The sequence below is a fragment of the Mastigoproctus giganteus genome, chromosome 6 (assembly GCF_048544385.1).
Source record: "Mastigoproctus giganteus isolate SK-2022 chromosome 6, ASM4854438v1, whole genome shotgun sequence".
In the NCBI taxonomy this organism is placed as follows: Eukaryota; Metazoa; Arthropoda; class Arachnida; order Uropygi; family Thelyphonidae; genus Mastigoproctus; species Mastigoproctus giganteus.
The window spans coordinates 179,673,069-179,697,561 of record NC_143580.1 but is presented as its reverse complement, the minus strand read 5'-3'; the positions used below and the strand labels follow the sequence as shown (position 1 = coordinate 179,697,561).

At 36.0% G+C, this 24,493-nt stretch overlaps 1 protein-coding gene across 2 annotated transcripts in view; it reads left to right on the top strand.

Annotated features, from left to right (window-relative positions):
- LOC150084779 (AP-5 complex subunit mu-1-like) overlaps window positions 1–24,493 on the top strand; it is a 222,972-nt gene that overhangs the window by 29,408 nt on the left and 169,071 nt on the right. The window contains exons 3-4 of one of the 2 annotated variants that reach the window (XM_090375538.1): window positions 9,263–9,389; window positions 17,433–17,534. In XM_090375538.1, coding sequence (XP_090231664.1) covers window positions 9,263–9,389; window positions 17,433–17,534 — 229 coding nt within the window. The remainder of the gene's footprint in view (window positions 1–9,262; window positions 9,390–17,432; window positions 17,535–24,493) is intronic. The other variant, XM_090375539.1, reaches the window with a different exon arrangement.

The window sequence follows — 24,493 nt, the reverse complement described above, 5'->3', positions numbered from 1 at the left end:
AGAAAAGGATCTTTTCCATACTGCTGCTATGGTGTAGCAAATGCAGAATTGTCCGTAATGTCAGTATATCCACATGGTATTCAGTGTCCAATAGTTCAAGCTGAAGTCACAAAAAGCAACACCCGAGAATGCCAGCACCTCTAACAAACTTCACAGTTGGAATGACATTCCAGTAACTGACATACTCCAGCCATCTGCTAGATCCATACATTGCCGTGAGATCTGAAAATTATGCACTGTGATTTGTCACCCCACAACACGTCTTTCTGTTCCAAATATTTATTATGACAGGTTGTGCATCAGGGAAGTCGACACTAGACATTCTCTGCTGTGCTGTTTGGTTTTTGTGCTGGAGCTGTTCCATAAAATCTGATGCCATGCAGCCTTGTATTTATCATTTAAGCTGTTCCATAAAATTTGTACTTGAACTGATACCAGTTGCTGTGGCCTCTACTGAGGCCACAGGAACTAAATATTTTAATTATCATATTTAATCTATAGAATTTTCTTACTCTGAAATTTTGATAAGAAATTCAAATGCCCAGTTGGCTGATGTGGCCATAATTGTTCTGAGTTTTTGTAAACTTTTTAAATGCTGTATTAAATATTAAGTAAAAATTCATTAGAAGATGGCTAGTTAAGTTTGCTGTTAAGATTAGCATTAGTAGAGGCATATGATGCAAGACAGAAACCTTATTTTGCATCAGCCAAAAAAAAAAAAAAAAAACCCATTTCACATATCCATTCCCTCTACACGTTTGTTCAGTTCCTCCTTGAATTTATTTAAGATATCAACTTTTACAATGACAGATGGAAGTTTGTTCCAGCAATCAACAACCTGCTGGCTAAAGGCAAATTTCTGCACATCTTTTCTATAACTGTCTTTCCTCAATTTGAATTTATGCCCCCTCAGGTTCGTAATCTGAGCAAGAGGAAGAATCCCATCAGAATTGAGCCTGCTCAACCTATTCAAGGCCTTACACACCTAAATCAGATCACCTCGCAGGTGCCTAGTCTCCAGATGCTGTAATTTGCAGAACTTGAGCCTTTCTTGGAAAGAAGACACCTTCATTCCACTCACCAATCTTGTTGCCCTTCTCTATACTCGCTCAAGCTACTCTACATCCTTCCTAAAATGAGGCCTCCAGACCTGTACACAGTACTCAGTGCTTGGCCTGACCATTGCCTTATACAAAAGGATAATCACCTCCTTTTACATAATAGCAAAATTCCTGTATATCATTGACAATAACCCATGACTTGCTCTGGCAGCCTGTCTGCACTCCTCAGAAAACTTCATATCTGACCACACAATTACTCCCAGGTCTTTTTCATTTTCTACAACCCTAAGTATAGTACCACACAGTTGGTACGTTACTCTGGGGTTACTTCTACCCATAAGCAATACTTTGCATTTGTCAATGTTAAACTTCAGTTTCCGCTTCTCAGCCCATCTGCCCAACTTTTTTAGATCCTGTTGTAGTAGCACACTGTTATTACTGTCGTTAACAACCCTGCCAATCTTTGTATCATCTGCGAACTTTGACATTAAGCCTGATATATCTTCATGAATATCACTGATAAATATACAAAACAACAGTGGGCCCAACACCAAACCCTAGGGGACTCCACTAATAATATTAGTCCATTGATTACCACTCTCTGTCTTCTCCCACTCAATCACCCTTTTATCCATTGTAGCAACTTGCCTTAATACCATAGTGCTCCAATTTGTACAGTAGTTTTCCGTGCGCAACAGTGACAAAAGCTTTCCTGAAATCCAACTATATGATATCAAAATGTTTTTTCCATCCAGTCCTTTTATAACCACATCATAGTATCCAATCAAATTTATCAGACAATACTTTCCCTTAACAAACCCATGCTGTGTTTGAATTATTACTGCAGTCTTGTCTAATTGATCCTTCAATGCATCTTTAACGACTGATTCCATTATTTTCCCCAGAACAGAAGTTAAACTAAGTGGTCTGTAATTATTCGTGTCACCTTTAGATCCCCCTATGTGAATTGGCAATACAATTGCACCTCTCCAGTCTGTGTGGACTTCCCCTGAGTTCAAGGATGCTCTCATAATTAAGGCTAAAGGTTTGCTTACTACCTTTGCCACCTCCTTTAATATAACTGGATAGATCCCATCCACCCTGGGTGCCTTTTGTATGTTTAACTTCAACAATTTCTCCTCCACTTTGCTCTCAGTTATTACAAAATCATTAAGCACTCTACATGCTTTAATAACTCCTCATGTGTGAAAGTAGATGCAAAATACTCATTCAGATTGTCAGCTCTCTGAGAGGATCATCAACACTTGAACTATCGATATCATGTGGACCAATCTGATTCATCCCCTTCATTCTAGAGTTTATATAACTAAAGAAATTGTTGCTGTTTTTCTTAGCATCCTTTGCTAAAGATTTCTTGTAATCTGCCTGTGCTTGCCTAACCTCCTTTGTGACTTGATTACAGACTAGCTTATGTCTACCATAGCCCTCTGCGTTGCCTAATAATTTATATACGTCCCATGCATTTTTCTTCTCTGCCACAAGTCTCTTTAGTTCATCTGACATCCATTTAGGCCTCATCTTTGAACAGTATTTCTTAATCAGTATTAAAAGCCTAGTAGCTTCCATGATTCTTGATTGAATGCTTCCCATTTAGATTTTGCTGTTGGTAACATCATCAGTTGGTCCCCACTGTACAGAATTTAAAAACTGTCTGAGACCACTGTAGTCTCCTCTATGAAAGAACCTCATGTTTAACATATTGTAAATGGTTTATGCCATATTTTTGTGTATAATATATTAACTAGATATGCTATTTTATATTTTATTACTCTAGACTTGGCGCATGATAGCCTTAGTTGCTGATGCGCCATTAAACTTCCAATAACCAACCAACCAATCTATGAAAGCAAAAATCCTTCCCTTTACCCTTGATGGTAGTTATATCATTAAGTATTAAGTATATCCCACATCAGTACACTGCAATCACTACCACCTAGTGTTCTTTTACCTGCAAATTCTTAATGCATGAATAATCACTGCTGATAATCAGATAACGAGTATTACTCTCTCTGGCTGCCTCTCTAACGTGTTGCTGTAGATTACAATCATCCAGTAAATCCACAAAAGTCTTGCTGAAGTGTGAACGAGCAACCCACAAATTCCAGTCACTATCTGGGAAGTTAAAATCTCCCATTATAAGACACTCTGATTTACTGGCCCACTCTGTTTCTCTGTACAGTTGTTCATTGTACTCATCAGAGTCATTAGGCCTATAACACACTCCTACTCTCATTTTTTCTTTCCCAGTGCTTATGTCACACCAAACTGACTCAACATTGCACTGACCATCTATGTCAACTGGATGCACTTCCTTAGATTTTGTCTTAACTAACAGCATAACCCCTCCTCCCTATCGTTCCTATGCACATTGTATTCCCCAAATTCAAATTCTGCACTGCTTATACCTATGTGACTCCACATCTCTGATATCCCAACAGTGTTTGCCTTTGATGTCCTGACCAGCACTTCAAGTTCATCAAATTTATTTACTATACTCCTAGCATTGGTGTACATGCAAGTATACATGCACGTATTCTTAATCTTAGTTACCTTAACACAGCCCATGTATTTATTTGTTCAGTGATGACCCCGCCATTCTCTGAAAACCCCAGCACCTCACCCTCCATTCTAATAGAAATAGTCCAAGAATCACTTTCACCTCTGCCTGCAGCTACTTCTAATCTTTTAGTCTGTCAATTTTCCTACCCACCTAAGACTGTCTAGATAGCATCAGCAAATATTTTTGCACCCCTTCTATTTAAGTGTATCCCATTCCTGTAGAAGCAGTCTCTCCTGTTAACAAGCACAGACCATGCTGTGAAAAATTCTACCCCATGAGCCTTGCACAATCTCTCCAGGGCTGAATTAATTGAGATTGTGCTAACATTGCATTTATATTCTGATTAGTTCATCAGAAGTTATTTTTTTTAGTTACTCATTAGTTTATCAGGAATCATTTGTTTTAGTTACCTCATTAATTCATCAGGAATTATTCATTTTGAAAATTGGTTTGGGAAATATTTACATAACAAGATAATTTTGAAATTAAATACTACTTTTTTTTTTCTTTTTTCAAATATATTTTCAGGTTCTGACTCTTAACTTTTTTTAAAGTGCATACAGAAATCATTTTTAGAAAGTTTTGATGTTAAATTTGGTCAGGTTGATTTTGAAAACATAATTCATGATTTAAATATTTTTATAAATTAGTTTTTGATTGATAATACTATTTATAAATATGCAGAGGTACAGAAAAGCTGAAGATGATTGAGCTTTATAATTTAAAAAAGTCATCTTGTCCAGGTTGAAACACGTTCCACTTATTTTTAAATTTCTACACAAAATAAAATGTAATGGAGCTGTGATCTTCTATACCTTTTTGAAGCACTATGAAGAGCAGTTGATTGTAATAAAATAGTTTTAGGGGTTGCAGCAGCCAGAGATAAATAGTACTTTGGGTGTTTCAAGTATTCCTAGTAATCACTAACGTATCATTAGGTCTAACTGCAGTGGTGGTTAGCATTAGCATTAGTAGAAGCATTTTATGCAAGAAAGCAAGCTTATGCAGCATCAGCCAAAAAAAAAATAAAATAATAAAATAAAATAAATAAATAAAAAAAAAATAATAAAATAACCACTTCCACTTCACCCCTCTGTTCATTCAAAATACCTGTCCAGCTGAGCCTTAAACTTATTTAGGCTATCAACTTCCACGACAAGGGATGGAAGTCTGTTCCACCAACCAACCACCCGTTGGCTAAAGGCAAATTTCCGCACGTCTATCCTACATCTGTCTTTCCTCAGTTTGAATTTATGCACTCTCAGGTGATTATCCTGAGCAAGAGGGAAAATCCCATCAGCATTGAGCATGCTCAAAACATTCAAGGCTTTATACACCTCTATCAGATCACCTCGCTGGTGCCTAGTCTCCAGACACTGTAATTTGCAAAACTTAAGCCTTTCTTCGTAAGAGCACTCCTTTGTTCCATTCACTACTCTTGTTGCCCTTCTCTGTACTCGTTCCAGCAGCTCTACATCCTTCTTGAAATCAGGCCTCCAGGCCTCTATACAGTACTCTAGGTGTGGTCTGACCATTGCCTTATACAAGGGAATAATCACCTCCTTATCCCTGCTAGAAAAATTCGTATATATCATTGACAATACACCATGAGCTACTCTTGCAGCCCGTCTGCACTGCTCAGAGAACTTCATATCTGCCTGCACAACCACCCCCAGGTCCTTTTCATTCTCTACCACTGTCACTGTAGTACCACAGAGTTGATACGTTGCTCTGGGGTTGCTGTTTCCCATATATAGTACTTTACATTTGTCAATGTTAAACTACATTTGCCACCTCTCAGCCCATCTGCTCAACCTTTCCAGATCCTGTTGCAGCAGCATAGTGTCAGTAGTGTCTTTGACAACCCTGCCAACCTTCGTTTCGTCTGCAAACTTGGACATTAAGCTTGATATACCATCATCAATATCATTTATAAATACAGAAAACAGTATTGCATCCAATACTGAACCCTGAGGAACTCCACTAATAACATTAGTCCACGATGAGCAGTGTCCATTGATTACCACTCTCTGTCTTCTCCCCCTCAACCACCCCTTTATCCATAGCAGCAATTTGCCTCCAATGCCACACTGCTCCAATTTGTGCAGCAGTCTTCCATGTGCAACAGTATCAAAAGCCTTTCTAAGATCCAAGTATATAATATCAAAGTTATTCCCTGCATCCAGTTCTTTTGTGACTGCATCATAGTATCCAATCAAATTGGTCAGGCAAGACTTCCTCTTAACAAAACCATGCTGTGTCCGAGCTATAACTGAAGTCTTGTCTAGATGATCCTGCAATGCTTCTTTAACCAGTGCCTCCATTAATTTTCCCGGAACAGAAGTTAAACTCACAGGTCTATAATTACTTGTGTCAGCCTTTGATCCTCCTTTGTGAATTGGGGTCACATTTGCACATCTCCAGTTCATGGGTACCTCCCCTGAGTCCAAGGAAGCTCTCATAATTATGGCTAAGGGTTTGCTTACTTCCTTTGCTGCCTCCTCTAATATAACTGGATAGATCCCATCCACCCCAGGTGCCTTTCTTGTGTTTATCTTCAACAATTTCTCCTCCACTTTACTCTCAGTTATTACAAGATTCTCTAGCTTACTGCCAGAGTTGAATACACCTCTGGCATTCCCCTCACTGAATAACTTCTCATGTGTGAATGTCGATGCAAAATATTCATTTCGTTTGTTAGCTACCTGAGCAGGATCATCAACAGTTGACCCATCGATATCAAGTGGACCAATCTGATTCATCCCCTTCCTTCTAGAGTTTACATAAGTAAAGAACTCTTTGCATCCCTTGCCAAAGATTTCTCGTAATCTGCCTTCACCTGCCTAACCTCCTTTGTAACTTGGTTACAGATCAACTTGTATCTATCATAAGCTTCTGTGTCACGTGTTAATTTGTATGTATCCCATGCATTTTTCTTCTCTGCCATATGTCTCATTAGTTCATCTGACTTCCATTTAGGCCTAAACCTTGAACAATATTTCTTAGTTGGTATGTAAAGCCTAGTAGCTTCCAAGATAAGTTCTTTGAATGCTTCCCATTTTGAATTTGCTCTTGGTAACATCATCAGTTGGTCCCACTGTATAGAATTTAAATACTGTCTCAGTCCATCGTAGTCGCCTTTACGAAAGCAATAACCCTTCCCTTTACCCCTAATGGTAGTTACCTCTTTGAGTAAATCCCACTTCAGCACACTGTGATCACTGCCACCTAGTGGTTCATTTATCTGCAGATTCTTAATGCATGAAGAATCACTACAGATAATCAAATCAAGAGTATTACTCCCTCTAGTTGCCTCCCGAACATGCTGATGTATTGAAAACAATCATCCAATAAATCCACAAAAGCCTTTCTAGTGTGTGAGTGACCAGCTCCAAAATTCCAGTCAATATCTGGGAAATTAAAATCCCCCATTATAAGACTCTCTGATTTACTGGCCACTCTATTTCCCTGTACAGTTTCTTATTATACTCATCAGAGTCATTAGGCCTATAGCACACTCCTACTCTCAATTTTGATCTCCCAATGCTTATGTCAAACCAAACTGACTCGACACTGCACTGTCCAGCGATGTTCAACTGGCTTCACTTCCTTGGATTTTATGTATTTCTTAACTAATAGCATAACCCCTCCTCCCTTCCTATCCTGTCTATCCTTTCTGTAGACATTGTACTCCCCAAATTCCAGTTCTGCATTCCTTATATCTGTGTGACACCACGTCTCTGAAATCCCAACAATATCTGCCTTTGATGTTTTGAACAATACCTCAAATTCATCAAATTTATTTACTAAACTCCTAGCATTGGTGTATATGCAAGTATACATGCACCTGTTCTTTTTCTTAGCTACCCTAACACAACCCATGTGTTTACTTGTACCCCAATGATTCCCAGCAGTCTCTGAAATATCCTGCATCTTATTTTCCAGGCTGCTGCTCATTCCAATAGAAGCAGTGTAAGAATCACTTTCACCTCTGCCAGTGGCTACTGTTAATCTATTAATCCTTGTATCCCCCCAATCTATCAGTTTTCTGACCCACCTAACACTGCCTCGATAGCATCAGCAAACATTGTTGCACCCTTTCTATTTAAGTGTATCCCATCCCTGTAGAAGCAGTCTCTCCTGTTAACAAGTACAGACCAGGCTGAAAAAAATTCTACCCCTTGAGCCTTGCATAATCTTTCCAGGGCCAAATTGATCCAGAGGGCTCTCATCATATACTCCCTCTTATCGTGTCTGGGCAGACTTGCAGACACTTTCAAATTCAGCCCTAATTCACGGCTTTTTTTCAACAGTGACCTGTATTTGTTAAGTAATTCCGCCGGTCTCCTACTCTTAATATCATACAGAAGTGATGTTGTAACCCAAAAATTTGAATAGTTCTCATTGATTTCTTTTTTGCAAAAAGTGAAATGAATATTACTGCATTAGGATATAAGTTTAGTGTGGTATTTTTAATTATACTGAATTTGAACCAAAATCATTCCTCAGACCAGAGCAGCAAAACAAAAGACTCAAGGTAGTGGAAGTGCCACGGCTTGGCAGAGAACTGAGGGGGTTGGTTGTCCTCTGAATCACAGCCTTATGAAACGTACTGTTTGTTTGATGTTTGCCAAGGGGTATGTCTTTGTGTGTGCTCGATGATAAGAGTGTGATAATGGTAGGTGCCAACTCAGAGTTATTATGGACCTCTATGAGAGCTTGAAGAACAGGGTGGATGCCCTTGAAGGATTAAAATTGAGGGCCCATTAAGCTCTCAGCTACCCACATCAATGTCAGAGCTGGCACTTGATCATGCAACATAGTGGCAATCCCCAAGGCAGAATGCACGGGTCCCACAGGAACTAGTTATTGTCAGTGACTATATTGTAAGAGAAACAGGAAATATATTGCACAAAAAGGATAGGCGGAACAAGACCAGGCTATGTCTGCTAGGGGCAAAAGTTGATGACATTGTAGAGCAGTTATCATCTTTTCAGGGCATAAAAGGTGATATTTTTGTAAATGTTGATACTGATAGTAGGAGATCTGTGGACTTACTTAGCAAGTACAGGTTAATGTTGAAAAGGAGTTGCAAGTTAGGGTTAAATTTGAAAGTGTCTGCAATTCTGCCTAGACATGATGAGAGGGTGTATATTGATCACTCACATGCTAGCAGGACTGATGATAGTTACTGATGGGATTATTCCTCTTACTCAGATGAAATTGAGGAGAGACAGTTCCAGGATAGATGTACAGAAATTTGCCTTTAGCCAGCAGGTGGTTGATTGCTGGAACAAACTTCTATCTGTCGTTTTGGAAGTTGATATCTTAAATAAACTCAAGGATGAAGTGGGCAAAAGTTTGAAGCAAATAGATAGGTGAACTGGGAATTTTTTTTTTTTTTTGACTGGTTCTGTATAAGCTTTGCTGTCTTGCACATATGCCTCTACTAACACTATGCTAATATCACTTTTGAGAGTAGGGCATTTTCACTTCAGTAATTAAAAGAAAATTACCAGGTGACTGTGGTAATTTATAGTTTTTATATTAGTTTTGTAATAATAAACTAATAAAAATATATTAGTTTTTATATTGTCTCTTTGTTAACAACTCTGTTCAGGAAGTTTATTACTGTAGAGACTAGGGCTAGAAAGCTACATGGTGATTCCTATGTTCCTGTGCCAAATGAGGAAGAATTTGGTCAAAGTCTCATAGATATGCTTGCTTTATCACCACATGACAAAGAAGTAAGTTTGCTTTGACTGTAATTTTGTTAAATTTTGGCTCAATTTCATACATTATTTTCTTTTTTATGGTTTAAATTAAATCAATTTATCTTTCATTATTATTGTATTGTATTCACATTCAGATAAACTATAAGGAAGCAATGTGGGCTGAAATAAAATAAAACAAATTTGTCTCTACTTTGCCTCCACTCCCCGAGCGGGAGGAGGAGGTTACCCATGGTCTCTCCCCCCCCCCCCTGCTGCCCATCTTTTCCCTCTGGTGGGGCTTGGTCTTGCTCCACTTGACTTGGGAGGGTGATCTCTATGGATCCCATATCTTTGTCTTTTCCCCCTTCTCTAAATTTAGCATTAGCATTAGATGAGACATATGATGCAAGAAAACATACATCATCAGCCAAGAAAAAAAAAAAAACCCTTCCCATTTCACCCATCCATCCGATCATTCCAAATATTTGTCTAGTTCAGCCTTAAATTTATTTAAGCTATCAACTTCCACAACAACAGATGGAAGTCTGTTCCAGCAATCAACTACCCACTGGCTAAAGGCAAACATTCCGCACATCTAGTCTACAACTGTCTTTCTTCAATTCCAATCGATGCCCCTCCAGGTTCTTAATCTCAGCAAGCAGAAATATCCTATCAGCATTGAACGTGTTCAAAACATTCAAGGCCTTATACACCTCAATCAGATTACCGCACAGGTACCTAGTCTCCAGATGCTGCAATTTGCAGAACTTAAGCATTTCTTCGTAAGCGTACCCCCTTTGTTCCTCTCATGAATCTTGCTGCCCTTCTCTGTACTCACTCTAGCAACTCTACATCCTTCCTAAAATGAGGTCTCCAGACTTGTATGCAGTACCCAAGGTGTGGCTTGACCATTGCCTCATACAAAGGGATAATCACCTCCTTGTCTCTGCTAGCAAAATTCCTATATATCATTGACAAAACTCTATGACCTATTCTGGCTGCCTGTCTGCACTGCTTAGAGAACCTCATATCTGACTGCACAATTACCCCAGGTCTTTTTCGTTCTCCACCTCCCTTGAGTGTAATACCACACGTAGTTGGTATGTTTCTCATGGGTTACTGCTACCCATATGCAGTGCTTTGCATTTGTCAATGTTAAACTTCAGTTTCCACTTCTCAGCCCATCTGCCTAACTTTTCTAGATCCTGTTGCAGCAGCATACTGTCTTTACTGTCATTAACAATCCTATCAACCTTTGTATCATCTGCAAACTTGGATATTAAACCTGATATACTTTCATCGATATCATTGATAATTACACAAAACAATAATGAGACCAGCACTGAACCCTGGGGGACTCCACTAATAACATTAATCCACATAGAGCAGTGTCCATTTATTACCACTCTGCTGTCTCCCACTTAACCATCCCTTTATCCATTGCGGCAGCTTGCCCTTAATGCCATACCACTCCAATTTGTACAACAGTTTTCCATGTGCAACAGTAACAAAAGCTTTCTTGAAATCCAAGTATATGATATCAAAATTATTTTTATGCATCTAGTTCCTTTGTGATCATATCGTAGTATCCAATCAAATTGATCAGATAAAACTTCCCCTTAACAAATCTATGCTGTGTCTGAACTATTATTGCAGTCTTGTTTAGGTGATCCTGTATCACCTCTTTAACCAGTGACTCCATTATTTTCTCTGAACAGAAGTTAAATTAACAGGTCTATAATTATTTGTGTCACCCTTTGCACCTCCTTTGTGAATTTGGGATACATTTGCACATCTCCAGTTCATGGGGGACCTCCCTTGACTCATAATTATGGTTAAGGGTTTTCTTACTTCCCTTGCTGCCTCCTTCAATACTGGATAGATTCCATCTGCCCCAGGTGCCTTTTTCATGTTTAACTTCAACAATTTCTCCTACACTTTGCTCTCAGTTATTACAAAATCACTTAGCTCCCTGTTAGAGTTTGATAATCTCTCATTCCCCTCCTTGAATAACTTCTTATGTGTGAATGTAGATGCAAAATACTCATTCAGCTTAACAGCTACTTGAGCAGGATCATCAGTAGTTGAGCCATCTATGTTAAGTGGACCAATCTGGTTCATCCCCTTCCTTCTAGAGTTTACACAAGTAAAGAACTCTTCACTGTTTTTCTTTGCATCCTTTTCCAAAGATTCCTTGTAATCTGCTTTCGCCTGCCTAGCCTCCTTTGTGTCTTGATTACAGACTAGCTTATATGTGCCATAGGCTTCTCTGTTGCCTGATAATTTATAGCATCCCATGCATTTTTCTTCTCTGCCACGAGCCTCATTAATTCATCTGACATCCATTTACGTCTGAACCTTGAACAATACAGGAACTCCCCGACTTATGTAATACTCGACTTATGGAAATTCGACTTTACGTAAGTTTTTGCCAGCCGATGGAAACTGAAAAAAAAATATGGAAACGTATTTTGCATCCTGTAGGAATAAATGGAGGTAATGTGAAAATATCGTAATGTGAACCTGATAACACATTGTTTTTTGGTAATTCATTCCAAGATCTCAGAAGTTAAAATTTTCGCTATATAACTAAGCTATTTATCTCTCTAAAAGGTCATATTTATAATGGAAATTGCACTACCCTTTCATTGTTATCATACGTTCCCGTTATAAGAATCAGTTTTGAATGCCTTTGTGATATTTTTCTAAAACACATTTCTGGAGGTCACTACCATAAAACAATAAAAACAATTTGCACTTTCCAGTTTATTGGACGTTTCTGTTCGTGCATCTAATTATAAATGGGTAATAAACTCGATCTATTGCATTTGCAATAATACCAATAACTGCAATTGTGTGGGTTTTTATGGTGAAATGTGCTCCCCTTCACTGAAATCTTCAATCATATAATAACAAACTTTCAGAAACTTCTCTTCATTCCTATTTATGTATTACAATGATGAAGGGAAAGGGACCAACGGAAAGTGCAAGTGCTGGCAATGCCGGGAAACGAAACAAAATTCATTTAGAAATGAAGATGATTAATTAAGAAGTATGAAACAGGACAAAGTTTATCATCTATTGCATGGAATTAGGTCTTGCTGCTTCAACAGAGAATACTATTTTAAAGGACAGTGCACGTATGAAAGAACATGTCAAAGGATTAATGCACTTAAGATCAACAGTGATCACAAAACAGCGTTCAGGTTCTATATCAAAGATGCAACAGCGTTAATAATATGGATGGAAAATCAGATTCAGAAGCAAGTCCTGCCCAGCGATGTTCAGCACTGTCCAGCGATGTTCGACTGGCTTCACTTCCTTGGATTTTATGTATTTCTTAACTAATAGCATAACCCCTCCTCCCTTCCTATCCTGTCTATTCTTTCTGTACACATTGTACTTACCAAATTCCAATTCTGCACTGCTTATATTTGGGTGACACCATGTCTCTGATATCCCAACAGTATCTGCCTTGATGTCTTGATCAGCACTTCAAATTCATCAAATTTATTTACTATACTTCTAGCATTAGTGTACATGCAAGTATACATGCACCTGTTCTTACTCTTAGTTACCCTAACACAGCCCATGCATTTACTTTCCATGATGACTCCCAGCAGCTTTTGAAATCCCCAGAAACTTGCTCTTTACTGCTTCTCTCTACTGCTCTCTACTATTTCTACTGCTCATTACAGTAGAAGCAGTACAAGAATCACTTTCACTTATGAATCCCCCCAAGCTAGCAGATTTCTGACTCACCTAACACTGCCTCGATAGCATCAGGAAATATTCTTGCACCCTTTCTGTTTAAGTGTATCCCATCCCTGTAGAAGCAGTCTCTCCTGTTAGTAAGCACAGACCACGCTGAAAAAATTCTACCCTGTGAGCTTTTCTCAATCTCTCCAGGGCTGAATTGATCGACAAGGGTCTCGTCATTTAGTGACACCGTGTACAACAATATCACCTTTTGTGCCCTTAAAAGATGATATCTGCTCTACAATGTCATCAACATTTGCCCCTGGCAGACATACACTGCTCCTCTTCCACCTATCCTTTTTGCATAGTATATTCCCCATCTCCTTGACAATCGAGTCACCATCAATAACTAGTTCATGTGGGACCAGCACATTCTGTCTTGGAGATTGCCGCTGTGTTGCCTAATGCACAGGAGTTAGCTCTGGCATTGTGTTGGGCAGCTGAGAGCTTTTTTTTTTTTTTTTTGATTTGGTAGTTGTTGGCGCATCGGCTTCTGTGGCCATATTGCACCTCCCAAGGTTTTTGCAGTACTTTGATCCAAGCCCGAGGCGGGAATCGAACCCGCGACCTTTGGGTTGCCGGGCAGGTACTTTACCCACTCGGCTAGCCCGGTCGGCGCTGAGAGCTTGATGGGCCCCTCATATTAATTTCTTCAAGGACATTTACCCTACACCTCAAACTCTCATAGACATCCATCAGAATGCTGAGTTGGCACCTAATTTCTTCACAGTCTCTGCACCTAGCATAGACACAAAGACATCCTCCTTGGCTAGATAATGTCCTGTTCTAGAAAGGTCTACAAACATTTTACATTTCACATATTTTTTTAGACTGTGATGCATTGAAGAATCTACTCCTTTGGTTCTCCAACGAGCCACAGCACTCCTGTTACTTTGTTCCCATTGCTTTGCTGCTCTAGTCTGGGTCATGATTCTGTTTAAGTATAATTTAATTAACAATGAAATTTAATAAGATTAATAAATTTTACTGATTAATTGATAATACTATACTAATCTAACAGATTTCTAATACAGTGCTAATTATTTCGCTAGCTAGTTTTACCTTAAACCTTATGCTGTGAAGTTTGGGATTTACATTACGCTATTCCATATCATATAACAATGGTGGTAAGTTACAAATGTAAAATCTACAGACACAAAATATTAACTTTCAAAATCACTGTCTAAATTCAAAATAAACCATGAAGTTTGACCAGAACTATGAAGCTACTTGTAGAAAATAATTTAGTATAACAATTAAGTGAATAAAATGAATAAATACAAATAAAAACTCAGCATTCATCAGAGCTGCAAAAATCTTGGCCAACATGAATAACCTCGTACTCAAACTTACAACTAGCATTTGAATCATTTCTAAATTGCTTGAGCCCTACACCCAAAAACTTAATAATATCAAATCGCATAACTAGTACTCCTTTTGGCTGACCCCTATCAATAGTGTTTTTTTTTTTTTCTTTCTTTTTTTTAGGTCCTAGCCACTGAGATCGCAGGAAATTAGGTGGCAGGACCTGCCAGAGTAAATAACTATAATACTGGTGTACCTGGGCTGCCCCCATGTGGCGGAGTGTGGATAATGTTTGGGTCCCATTAGGGGCCCAGCGGCTAAATGACCAGAAGAACAATGGAACATGACACTACACATATACAAAATCCATACACCTTTAAACCTCTGGCATTGACAGTGTTCTGTTTCACACCCACAATGTATACTATGCGGAGATAGGGAGAACCCCCTGGTGCCATTTGACACTAAACACACTCTACACTCTAATATGTTATCAGAAGCCAGCTGTACATTACTGAATTCCTTAAACCTCTTTTGTATTATTAATGTGGTAGGTGGATATGGAAAATGACTGCAGAGAAATGATTTTCCCTAAGAATGAAGACAGGCCTAAGAATGCAGGTGACATATATGAAACTACTGGATGTAAGGAGTGGCCATGTTACGTATCATCATGATACCAAATAAATATGGCAGAATCCAGTTTCTTATGACAATTTGTTGTAAGTGATCAAGGGTAATTTTTTCTTGTTTTCTCAGTTCTCTTAAAAATTATCTATTTTATTTTAATTGTTATTATATTTAAAGTTAAATCTATTTGATATCTGTCTGTATCCTCTACTATATAGTCCATTTTATTATTTTATGTCTTATGTAATATATATGTTTTATCTCCTTTGTCAATTTTGTTTTTTGCAGTTTCATTTTGTTTACTTAAACTTCTGATAGCTTGACTTTTGTTATGATTGGATCTGTATTTGAATTCAGAATTAAGGACCATGTTCAGTTGTTAAAACACGTTATTTTTCTGGGTGATTGTTTAACTTTAACTGAGTTTTGACTATAACATTTTTAACTGTATAAAACTTTTTTTGTATTACATAGCCTAGACCAAATCTCATGGACTCCCGTTTGGAATCTTGAAATTGTTTCAAAGACAAGTTTATAATACTTGTTAGGTGTGTTGATTAACTACAGTTTCTTATTAGGTTATTTCATTTTTTTTTTATCTAGCCAGTATCGACACATTTATTGTATTGATGCTATGCTGGTTATATTGCCAGAATTTAAGCCATTGTTCAGGTGTTAGATACTTTCATAAGTAGTACTGTATTTGTGTTCATATAATATTTTGAACAATAATTCTTTCTCCCTGTATCTTTCATCAAGTTCATTTTTTATTATTAATAGACAAGTTTGTTTTATAAAGTTTCTGAATCTTCAATACATGGCTCTTGAACTGATATCTGTCTATATATATATATATATATCGATCATGGCAAATTTTGGAACTTAGACAAGATCAAGTTCCCTTCCCTCCCTAAAACACATGATTCTTCATATAAACTACCATTCTATTGGTTTCCTGTAAATAGTAATTTAAAATGAGTTAAATTCCGAAAAGAAGTACTTCAAGATGAATTATCTTCAAAGGATTAACTTTTTCCAGATTTCAATAAGTAAATTAAATTTTATTTAGGCTTCAAGAACAGGCATGGTTCAACTGGAATGCATTACAGGGTGAATAAGTTGCCTTTTAACAAAGTTACATTTTATAAATTTTAAATTCTTTCGTATGTATTTTTTATGATAATTTTATCCCAGATAATGAGGTGAGGTACTTAAAAAGAAGCTCTTGCTATTTTTAATATTAGATCATATGTCTGTTTCAGACTCAACAATACAAATAATGAGATGAGCTGTATTTACATGTATATACAAAAGCATACACCTGAGTTGTCGGGTTCTGCACTGATGCATATCTTCTGTCCTACTGATGAATTTCAATAAGCATTGAAATGGCCATCTGTGAGGTGGTGCCATGTTACAAATAAGTAACACTATACTTATCTTGTCCTCTATGACACTAGTGGTTTCTCTACTTGTCCCTCATTTGGAGAGGTTTGGGTTTGAGTGCCATCACAGACTGGAAGAATTTCTGAAGACTTCTTTAGTCAGAGCTGAGTTAACTGATCTCAGAGGGAGCATGCCACCCTAAATTGCTAGTTATTCTATTTTTTTTTCAGTCTGCACAACATGCAGATTGGCTTCTGAACACATGCTGGAACAAACAAAATAGACACAGGTTTGGAAGGCTATGAGAAACCAGTGCTTCAGTAATGTATAATCTCCCTAGTTAGTCAGAGTGGTTTGCATCTGGATCACAGACCTTCTGTAATAGAGGATTGCACCAGATACACCGTATACATTCCAGATGAGATACTCATCATTAGAGATGGGTTACTTATTTATAATGTATGTAATGTGGAAGCAACATATTTGATAGCTTCATAATATAAGAGATGAATGCCATGTGTTAATACAGTACTCGGCATTTATTTTTTAATATTTGGCATTTGTTTGCTTCCATCTATCTAATTGCTTAAGGTGCACATGTAAATGGAGCTCATTATTTGTATCATTAAAACTATATAAAAATATTTTTAGTCAATCTTAAAAAATATTTAAGGATGGAAGAATCCACTTTATATTCTTTCACTGCTAGCCAGTTGAGAAACACAGCTTTAGAAGTTATAATTAAGATACTAAAACAGTAACTACCATTTCTGTTATTATTTGATTTAGAGTATAGTGGAATTAAAAAAATGATATATTAGTGCACTGTAGGGAACAAAAGTTTTTTTTCTTCATCTGATTCCTGCTTCTGCTACTGTTTCTAATGCTGATCATTATTATTTTTTATATGAATATACTGAGAAAGTAAATCTTGCTCTCATTCCTCTTCCATTGTCTTTCATTATTAATACAGGAAAATGTTTTTTATCTTTTCAGTTTTATGAGCCTCGTGATCGAGTAGACCTTCAAGTTCAAACACCTGTCTTAACACTGTTTATCAATTCCAAGCAGTTGTGGCCAGTAATAGTCATTGAAAAGGTAGGAGAAACCATACATAATCAATCAATAAATAAATAATGCATAGTACAGTTAACTTGTAAACCTAAAGGAAGAATTATAGTTTTGTCTTAAATAGAAACCTAACAGTTGGATTTGCTTTACAGATTTACAGATGTGTAGATGTTAATTTTCTTTAGTAATTAGATCTGACAAATTAGTGGGTCAGTATCCAAAATAACACACCAAATCTGGATTGAAAGTTACCTGTATTTAAATTGCTTCATTCTCTTCTGTATAGTAAAGCTTTTTTTCGTATAATGTGCATAACTAAGTATATTATTTAAGAAAAAAATGCTTTTCACCATAATAAATCATATTATCTCTTTATACATTAAAAAAGTTTTCCTCCTAGTGATATTTATTCGAGCCAATGGAAGGAGAGGGCTGGGCAATTACGTCGCTACAATGCAATTACTTATTGACAACTGCCTCCATAACATTCACTAACCTAGTGCTCATGCCTCCCTTCTAACATTTGATGTTCCATTGTAACATTTTTTTGTATATTAATGAATATTATATAGAGTATTTGTAAATAGTTTAGTATTTTGTAAATATTTTAAATATTTGTATAGTTTGTAAATATTTCAGTTAAATATTTTAGTCCTGCTATTTCGGATGCAACAGTATTCCTCATGCATTATGGAACCCGAAGCAAATGACATTTTCCTAAGTGACCTAAGTAAATGCAGGTAGATAATTACATAGGTCATTCCTGATTAGATATCTAACTATGCATATTGGCAGGTGTGTCTTTTACATAGAAAAGATTTGATTTACTCTGTATACCTCTACATTTTACATAGAAAAGTGTGCTCGGAGGTGGACGAGCAAAGCGAGCAGGGGCAAAGCCCCCTAGTATACATTATTAAAACTGTTGTTGAATGTGTTAGTCCATTGCGTGACCCTCAAGTTTTGAATTTAATAGGACTTATCATATATCATTAGAAAGATATTCACAAGGAATTGATCTTATGATATTAACAAAATTAAATAAATTTTTAATTACAAAATAATGTAAAGTTTATACTAATTAATAGTATAAATCAGAGCTGTGGTGCTCAATTCGTTCTACCTTGATTTCAATATTTGTTAAAGAATAAGAAAAGTTTACCTCAATATGATATGTGAAAAGTTTACCTCAATATGTTTACCTCGATATGATATATATTACCTCAAAATTATATTGAATGCAATTAAAAAATTAATTAAAAGAATTTAATGAAAATATTGCAAAACTATTTTCCTTCCTGAAGCTGACAATGCTTTTCGACCGTATGTCGTGATCACAGGAATGAAAATTAGAGGAAACCATGTATAACCTTGGTAAGACAAGTCACAATCACTTCAAGAAATGTTGTATGCCAGGTCATTCATTTGTGTTCCGAACAAGGAAAGGACTGAACGATTGTTCAGTATAGTGTGTAATTTCCATATTGATCTGGCCACAATTTTTAATTCAGTATCTTTAAAGAACTTGTTAAGCTGTTTGTGCCACTGTTCAACATATGGGACAGAAATAAAGTATTTTTGATTCTAATATTGTTGGTTGGTGTTGTTTTTTTGTATCATATTCTTAGCTTGTACTGTAATAGTAGTAACATCAAAAAATACTTTATTTCTGTCTCATATGTTGAACAGTGGAACAAACAGCTTAACAGATTCTTTAAAGATCATCATCATCAGCCATTTTCAATCCACTGCAGGATGAAGGCCTCTCCAGCAACTTTCCAGTTCCTTCTGTTTTGAGCACTGGCCATCCATTTACTACCCACAAACTCATGAATTTCATCTATCCATCTCCGCCTTTGTCTTCCAGGTTTTCTTCTAGCTCCTCTTGGATACCATTCTGTTATTTTCTTAGTCCATCTGTCATCATGTCTTCGAGCTATGTGTCCTGCCCAAGACCATTTTAGTTCTTTAGTTTTGATCAGAATGTCCTTTACTTGAGTTTGTTGTCTAATCCATGTGTTTCTCTTCTTATCTAACAGTCTGATTCCCAATATGATTCCCAATATGATTTAAAGATACTGGATTTAAAATTGTGGCCAGACCAATATGGAAATTACACACTATACTGAACAATTGCTCAGTCTTTTCCTTGTTCGCAACACAAATAAATGACCTGGTATACAACATTTCTTGTGGTGATTGCGACTCGTCTTACCGAGATTCTACGTGGTTCCTCTGAATTTTCATGTTAATCAACACACGACCTCAGTTCATGCTTCTCGTTCAGCAGTGTCAGGATTAGCCTTTCATGCTGTTAACGAAAAACATACTTTTTTATTTAACAAGGCCAAAATACTTTGTGTCCAACGTAATTGTACGAGACTATTAATTGCAGAAACTGTTGAAATTAAATTACATGAGAATTCTGTTAATGTTCGCTGGCCATATCTAATCTCCGATTCATGGTCTTTTACGCATATGTGTGAAGACAAATAATCCCTATTTAAGATTCATGCTCACCTCTATTTGGTAATTTTCATTCCTGTGATCACGATATATGGTCAAAAAGCGTTGTCAGCTTCAGGAAGGAAAATTGTTTTGCAATATTTTCATTAAATTCTTTTAATTAATTTTTTTACTTAATTTTTAATTGCATTCAATTATTTTTAATTGTGATCAATTGTTTTCATTTATTTTTTACTGTAATGTAATATTTTCGATTTCTTAATTGTTTTCAATTTAATTTTTACTATAATGTTATAATGTTATATTCATTTTAATTTCTGAAGAGTATCATATGGGAGTGTTCTATGTATCATACTGAGGTAAACTTCTCTTATTCTTTTACAAATATGTCTAATTAATATAATTGGATGGTGTCATTATTATGGTTTAGTAGTAGATCTTAATAAGAGTGTTATATGCAGTTTATCAATGCCTAATTATAGCATGGAATGATGGATAAATGAGTTTTGTAAAGTGCCATTGTTTCTTGGAACATGAAATAATAATAGATGATAAAACATGTAATAATAGATCAACAATGAAATCTGATTGTTGATCTATTATTACGGATATATTTTTTGATTAATTTAACAAAAAAAAAAAAGGAAGTGATATAAATGAGAAAGCTGAGTACAGAAGTTTACTGGCTTATGGATAAATAAATTAACCAATGATCATTACATATTGCTTGCAATCTAATAACCAGCCTCCCTGCAGGAGTGAATCCAGACTGTTTTACTGGGGTGGGGGTGGGTAATAAAATTATAATATATGTGATTGATATTGAAAGTTAAGTTTGAATTTAGCTTAAATATATCTCAAAATTTTAAAACAACTTTTATACAATAATACATTCAACACAAATAATTACAGTACAACTAATATAATAAAAAACAGTATTCGTTTTAGTATACTCAGGCTCTGGGGAAGGGCATTTTACCCAGTCATCCCGTCCTTCATCCACTACTGCCTCCAACAAATTTGTATATTTATTTAATTTTAAATAAATAAATTGTAAATAAATAACAATAAATCTTTATTAGAGTACACTAAAGCCTTTTAACATCACCAGTTTTAAACAGTATCTGTTCTCACTGCTATGAGGTATAGGGATGAAATCTTTGAACCTTTCTTCAGACCTTTTATGGATAAAGTAGACTGCAGTTCCTGCCAATAGATGAAAATGCCCTCTCAAAAAGGTAGCTGGTTGATTATTTTCTTCATAGTGATGATATTCCAGTGGAGTGGCAGCTGAGGTTTCCAGACCTTAATCCCATCGAGTAGATTGAACAGGTATTGGGTGCTTTATAAATTTCAAATCATAGCTAATGGAGTTTTCAGCTTTGAGATATATTGAAAAGTTTCAGCTTGAAAAGGAGCTGGGTATGGAAAATTTATAAATATACAGCAGGCCCCCGTTATAACGCGGTTCGCTTTACGCTGATTCGCTGTGACGCTGTTCTTATATTATAACCCATATCTGATTATAACGCTGTCACAGATCACTATAACGCTCTTTTACAGATTGCATTTTTGGCATATTTAACGAAACCATTTCATTTGATGGAGTCGATGGCTTGAAAATGAATAGCAAAACAGCATTAAAACATTTCCCATGCCAACTTGAGAAATTTTCCCACGCTCAGTGAAATTTTCTCGCGCCCTAATTTAATTGCAGTACAGTGACTTGTTACATAGTTCCGAGATCAACATTTTAAAAAATGATCGAGTATATTGCTTGTAATATTTGCGTTATATGTATTTATCCGAAGTCTAGTCATCACTCAGTACAGTATTAGACATCGTGCGTAACGGACAGTTTACTCGAACATTGTATCATAATTAATGCAACCGATGCAGTTACATTTTCGAAGAGTTAATAATGGCCAATAAGAATGAAAAAGCAACGTCTGGGTGCAGTACGAAGACTATAAATGTAAGAAAAAGACTGAATTTGAAAATTAAATTACACGTTTTGAAGCGAGTTGATTCTGGTCAACGACAAGCACATGTGTGTCATAATTTAGGCCTTGCAAGTTTAACTGCAAGAACAATTATAAAAAAATAAAGAATTAATTTTAGCAGCGGGAAAGATAGCTGTTCCACTGCAAGCAACTAGGGCTAGGCCGGCTATTAGGATTGAAATGGAAAGACTTTAACTAATTTTATTGAAGATAATATCCAATTTAGAATTCAGTTAAGTTAAATATTTAAAAAAAAAAAAAAAGAGAGAGAGAAAGAGATTAGCCAATATGATCTGAAGAAATCTCACCTGAAAAAAAAAAAAAAAAGAGCCGAAACTTTCAAAAAAGAACTTAAAATTATTTTTAAATTATTGAAGAGGGGTATTATTTATTATTGAGCACGCTGAATTCTGATGGGATCCTTCTACTTGTTCAGATTACGAACCTAATGGGACATAAATTCTAATTAAGAAAGGACAGATGTAGAATAGATGTGCGGAAATTTGCCTTTAGCCAGCGGGTGGTTAATTGCTGGAACAAACTTCCATCTGTCATTGTGGAAGTTGATAGGGTGAATAAATTTAAGGAGGAACTGGACAGGCATTTGGAGGGAATGGTGTGATTTTTTTTTTTTTTTTGGCTGATGCTGCATAAGCTCATACACTTGCTTTCTTGCATCACATGCTACTACTACTACTTTATTGTTAGGTGGTAACGCTGCGGGGGATTTAAAATCAATACCCCTTTAGTTTATTTGGAAGAGGGCCAAAGTTCAAACCAAAAGCGACACATTTTTTATGATTTTAATTGGAATTTTAAGTTTAATTTTGATACGTAAGTAGTTACCACATAATTATATACGTATGTAATGCAGAATATTTTATATGTACAAATATTTGAATATTAAATATTTTGACCGACATTTGTGCATCTTTTCACTACTGTTTATTATTGATTAGGAAATATCCTATGGCACCGACCGCAACTCACAAATACATATGTTACCTTATGGGAATGCAGTGCTCGCTTAGCGCGGATTCACTTAGTACTCTGTTTTTCCGGAACGAATTATCAGCATTAAGCAGGGGTCACCCGTATGTCTGACAGCAAGCTGGCTATGACCTGGAGTGAAATGGAAAGAGGATTGTGCTGATGAACTCATCTTCCTGATTCATTCCATAGAGCCTCAGTGGAATTGAGATATGGAATTGAGTTGGCCACGCAGATGCTTGAAGCAGTGGCATGTGGTGAGCTTTTGAACAGGGGAAGAGATAACTTTTAATCCAGTGGTAATACCTAGTGTGATGGACAGGGCTGATGAATGAGGACATAATTTTGTAAATTGCAAGGTAAACTCTATGTTGTCGCAAAAAGTGCACTGCTCATTCTAGCTGTTGCATTGATAAATCAGTTATAGTGATGTAACTGATTTATCAGTGCAATAGATATATAAGCAGTAAGTGTATAAATCAGTAAATAATAAAGTAGCAATAAAGCAGTTAAAGTGAAGTTGCAAACTTTTCTGGCCTCAGCCATTCAGAGTATAAGTGGAAATTTATTTATTCCATTTTATTTCAAAAAATTTTATTTTATTAGTATTATTTTTTAAAATTCTGTTTAGAATATGGTAATGCTTGATGTTTTATTAATAGTTTACAATAATTATTAAATGTAATTTTATTTTATATTTTTTCAAGAAAAATTCAAAAATTTAAAAATATTATATTTTGTACACCTGTTATTTTCTACAAAATAAAACTTTTATTGATTTTGCTAAGGGATAAAAAAAATTGTAAACATGGAGCTGTAGTCAGCTGTATTTTAAAGTTTATAAAATTATTTAATAACCCTCTGAATGGTTATCACTAAAACCAAAAACTGTTTGGTGTACTTTGTCTATGATGTAGGTGCATCACAAACAAAGTACATCAATCAGAACTAATTAGTTTTAATTTCCTGATTTTAAACTGTTTGAAAATGAGGAACTTAAAAATTTTATTCTTAATTTTGATACTATATCAGATAATAAGATAAAAAAATGTTCAATTGAAGTTCTTCTAAATGTTGCAAGCTTAATAACAGATGATATGTGGCTGTTCAATCATGGCACTAAGATGCTTTATGAAGTTTGAGCGATCAGATCTGTATTTCATCTAAACACTAAGTTTATCTGTAGAAAATAAATAAAAGAGCTGTAGAACAATTTTCTTTTCTTAAAACATCTCCAGTCAACCACTTCATCCTTTTTTAATATTCTAATTAGAAATGTTGTGATTGAGATCTGCTTTTAATAATTCTCATGCTCATGCTACGGCTGCAAAATAGCTTCTTTGTTAGAGTTTCTATTATGCTGCATGATTGAATATTGGCAGCATTGTACTAATCAATGTCATACATAACTGTCTTACCTCACTCACTCATTTGCTTGCATGATTCCCTTCAAACAGAGTATCTACACCAAATGAACACATCAGGACAAATTGTTGACATTAGACTTATTTCTGTAGATTATTATTT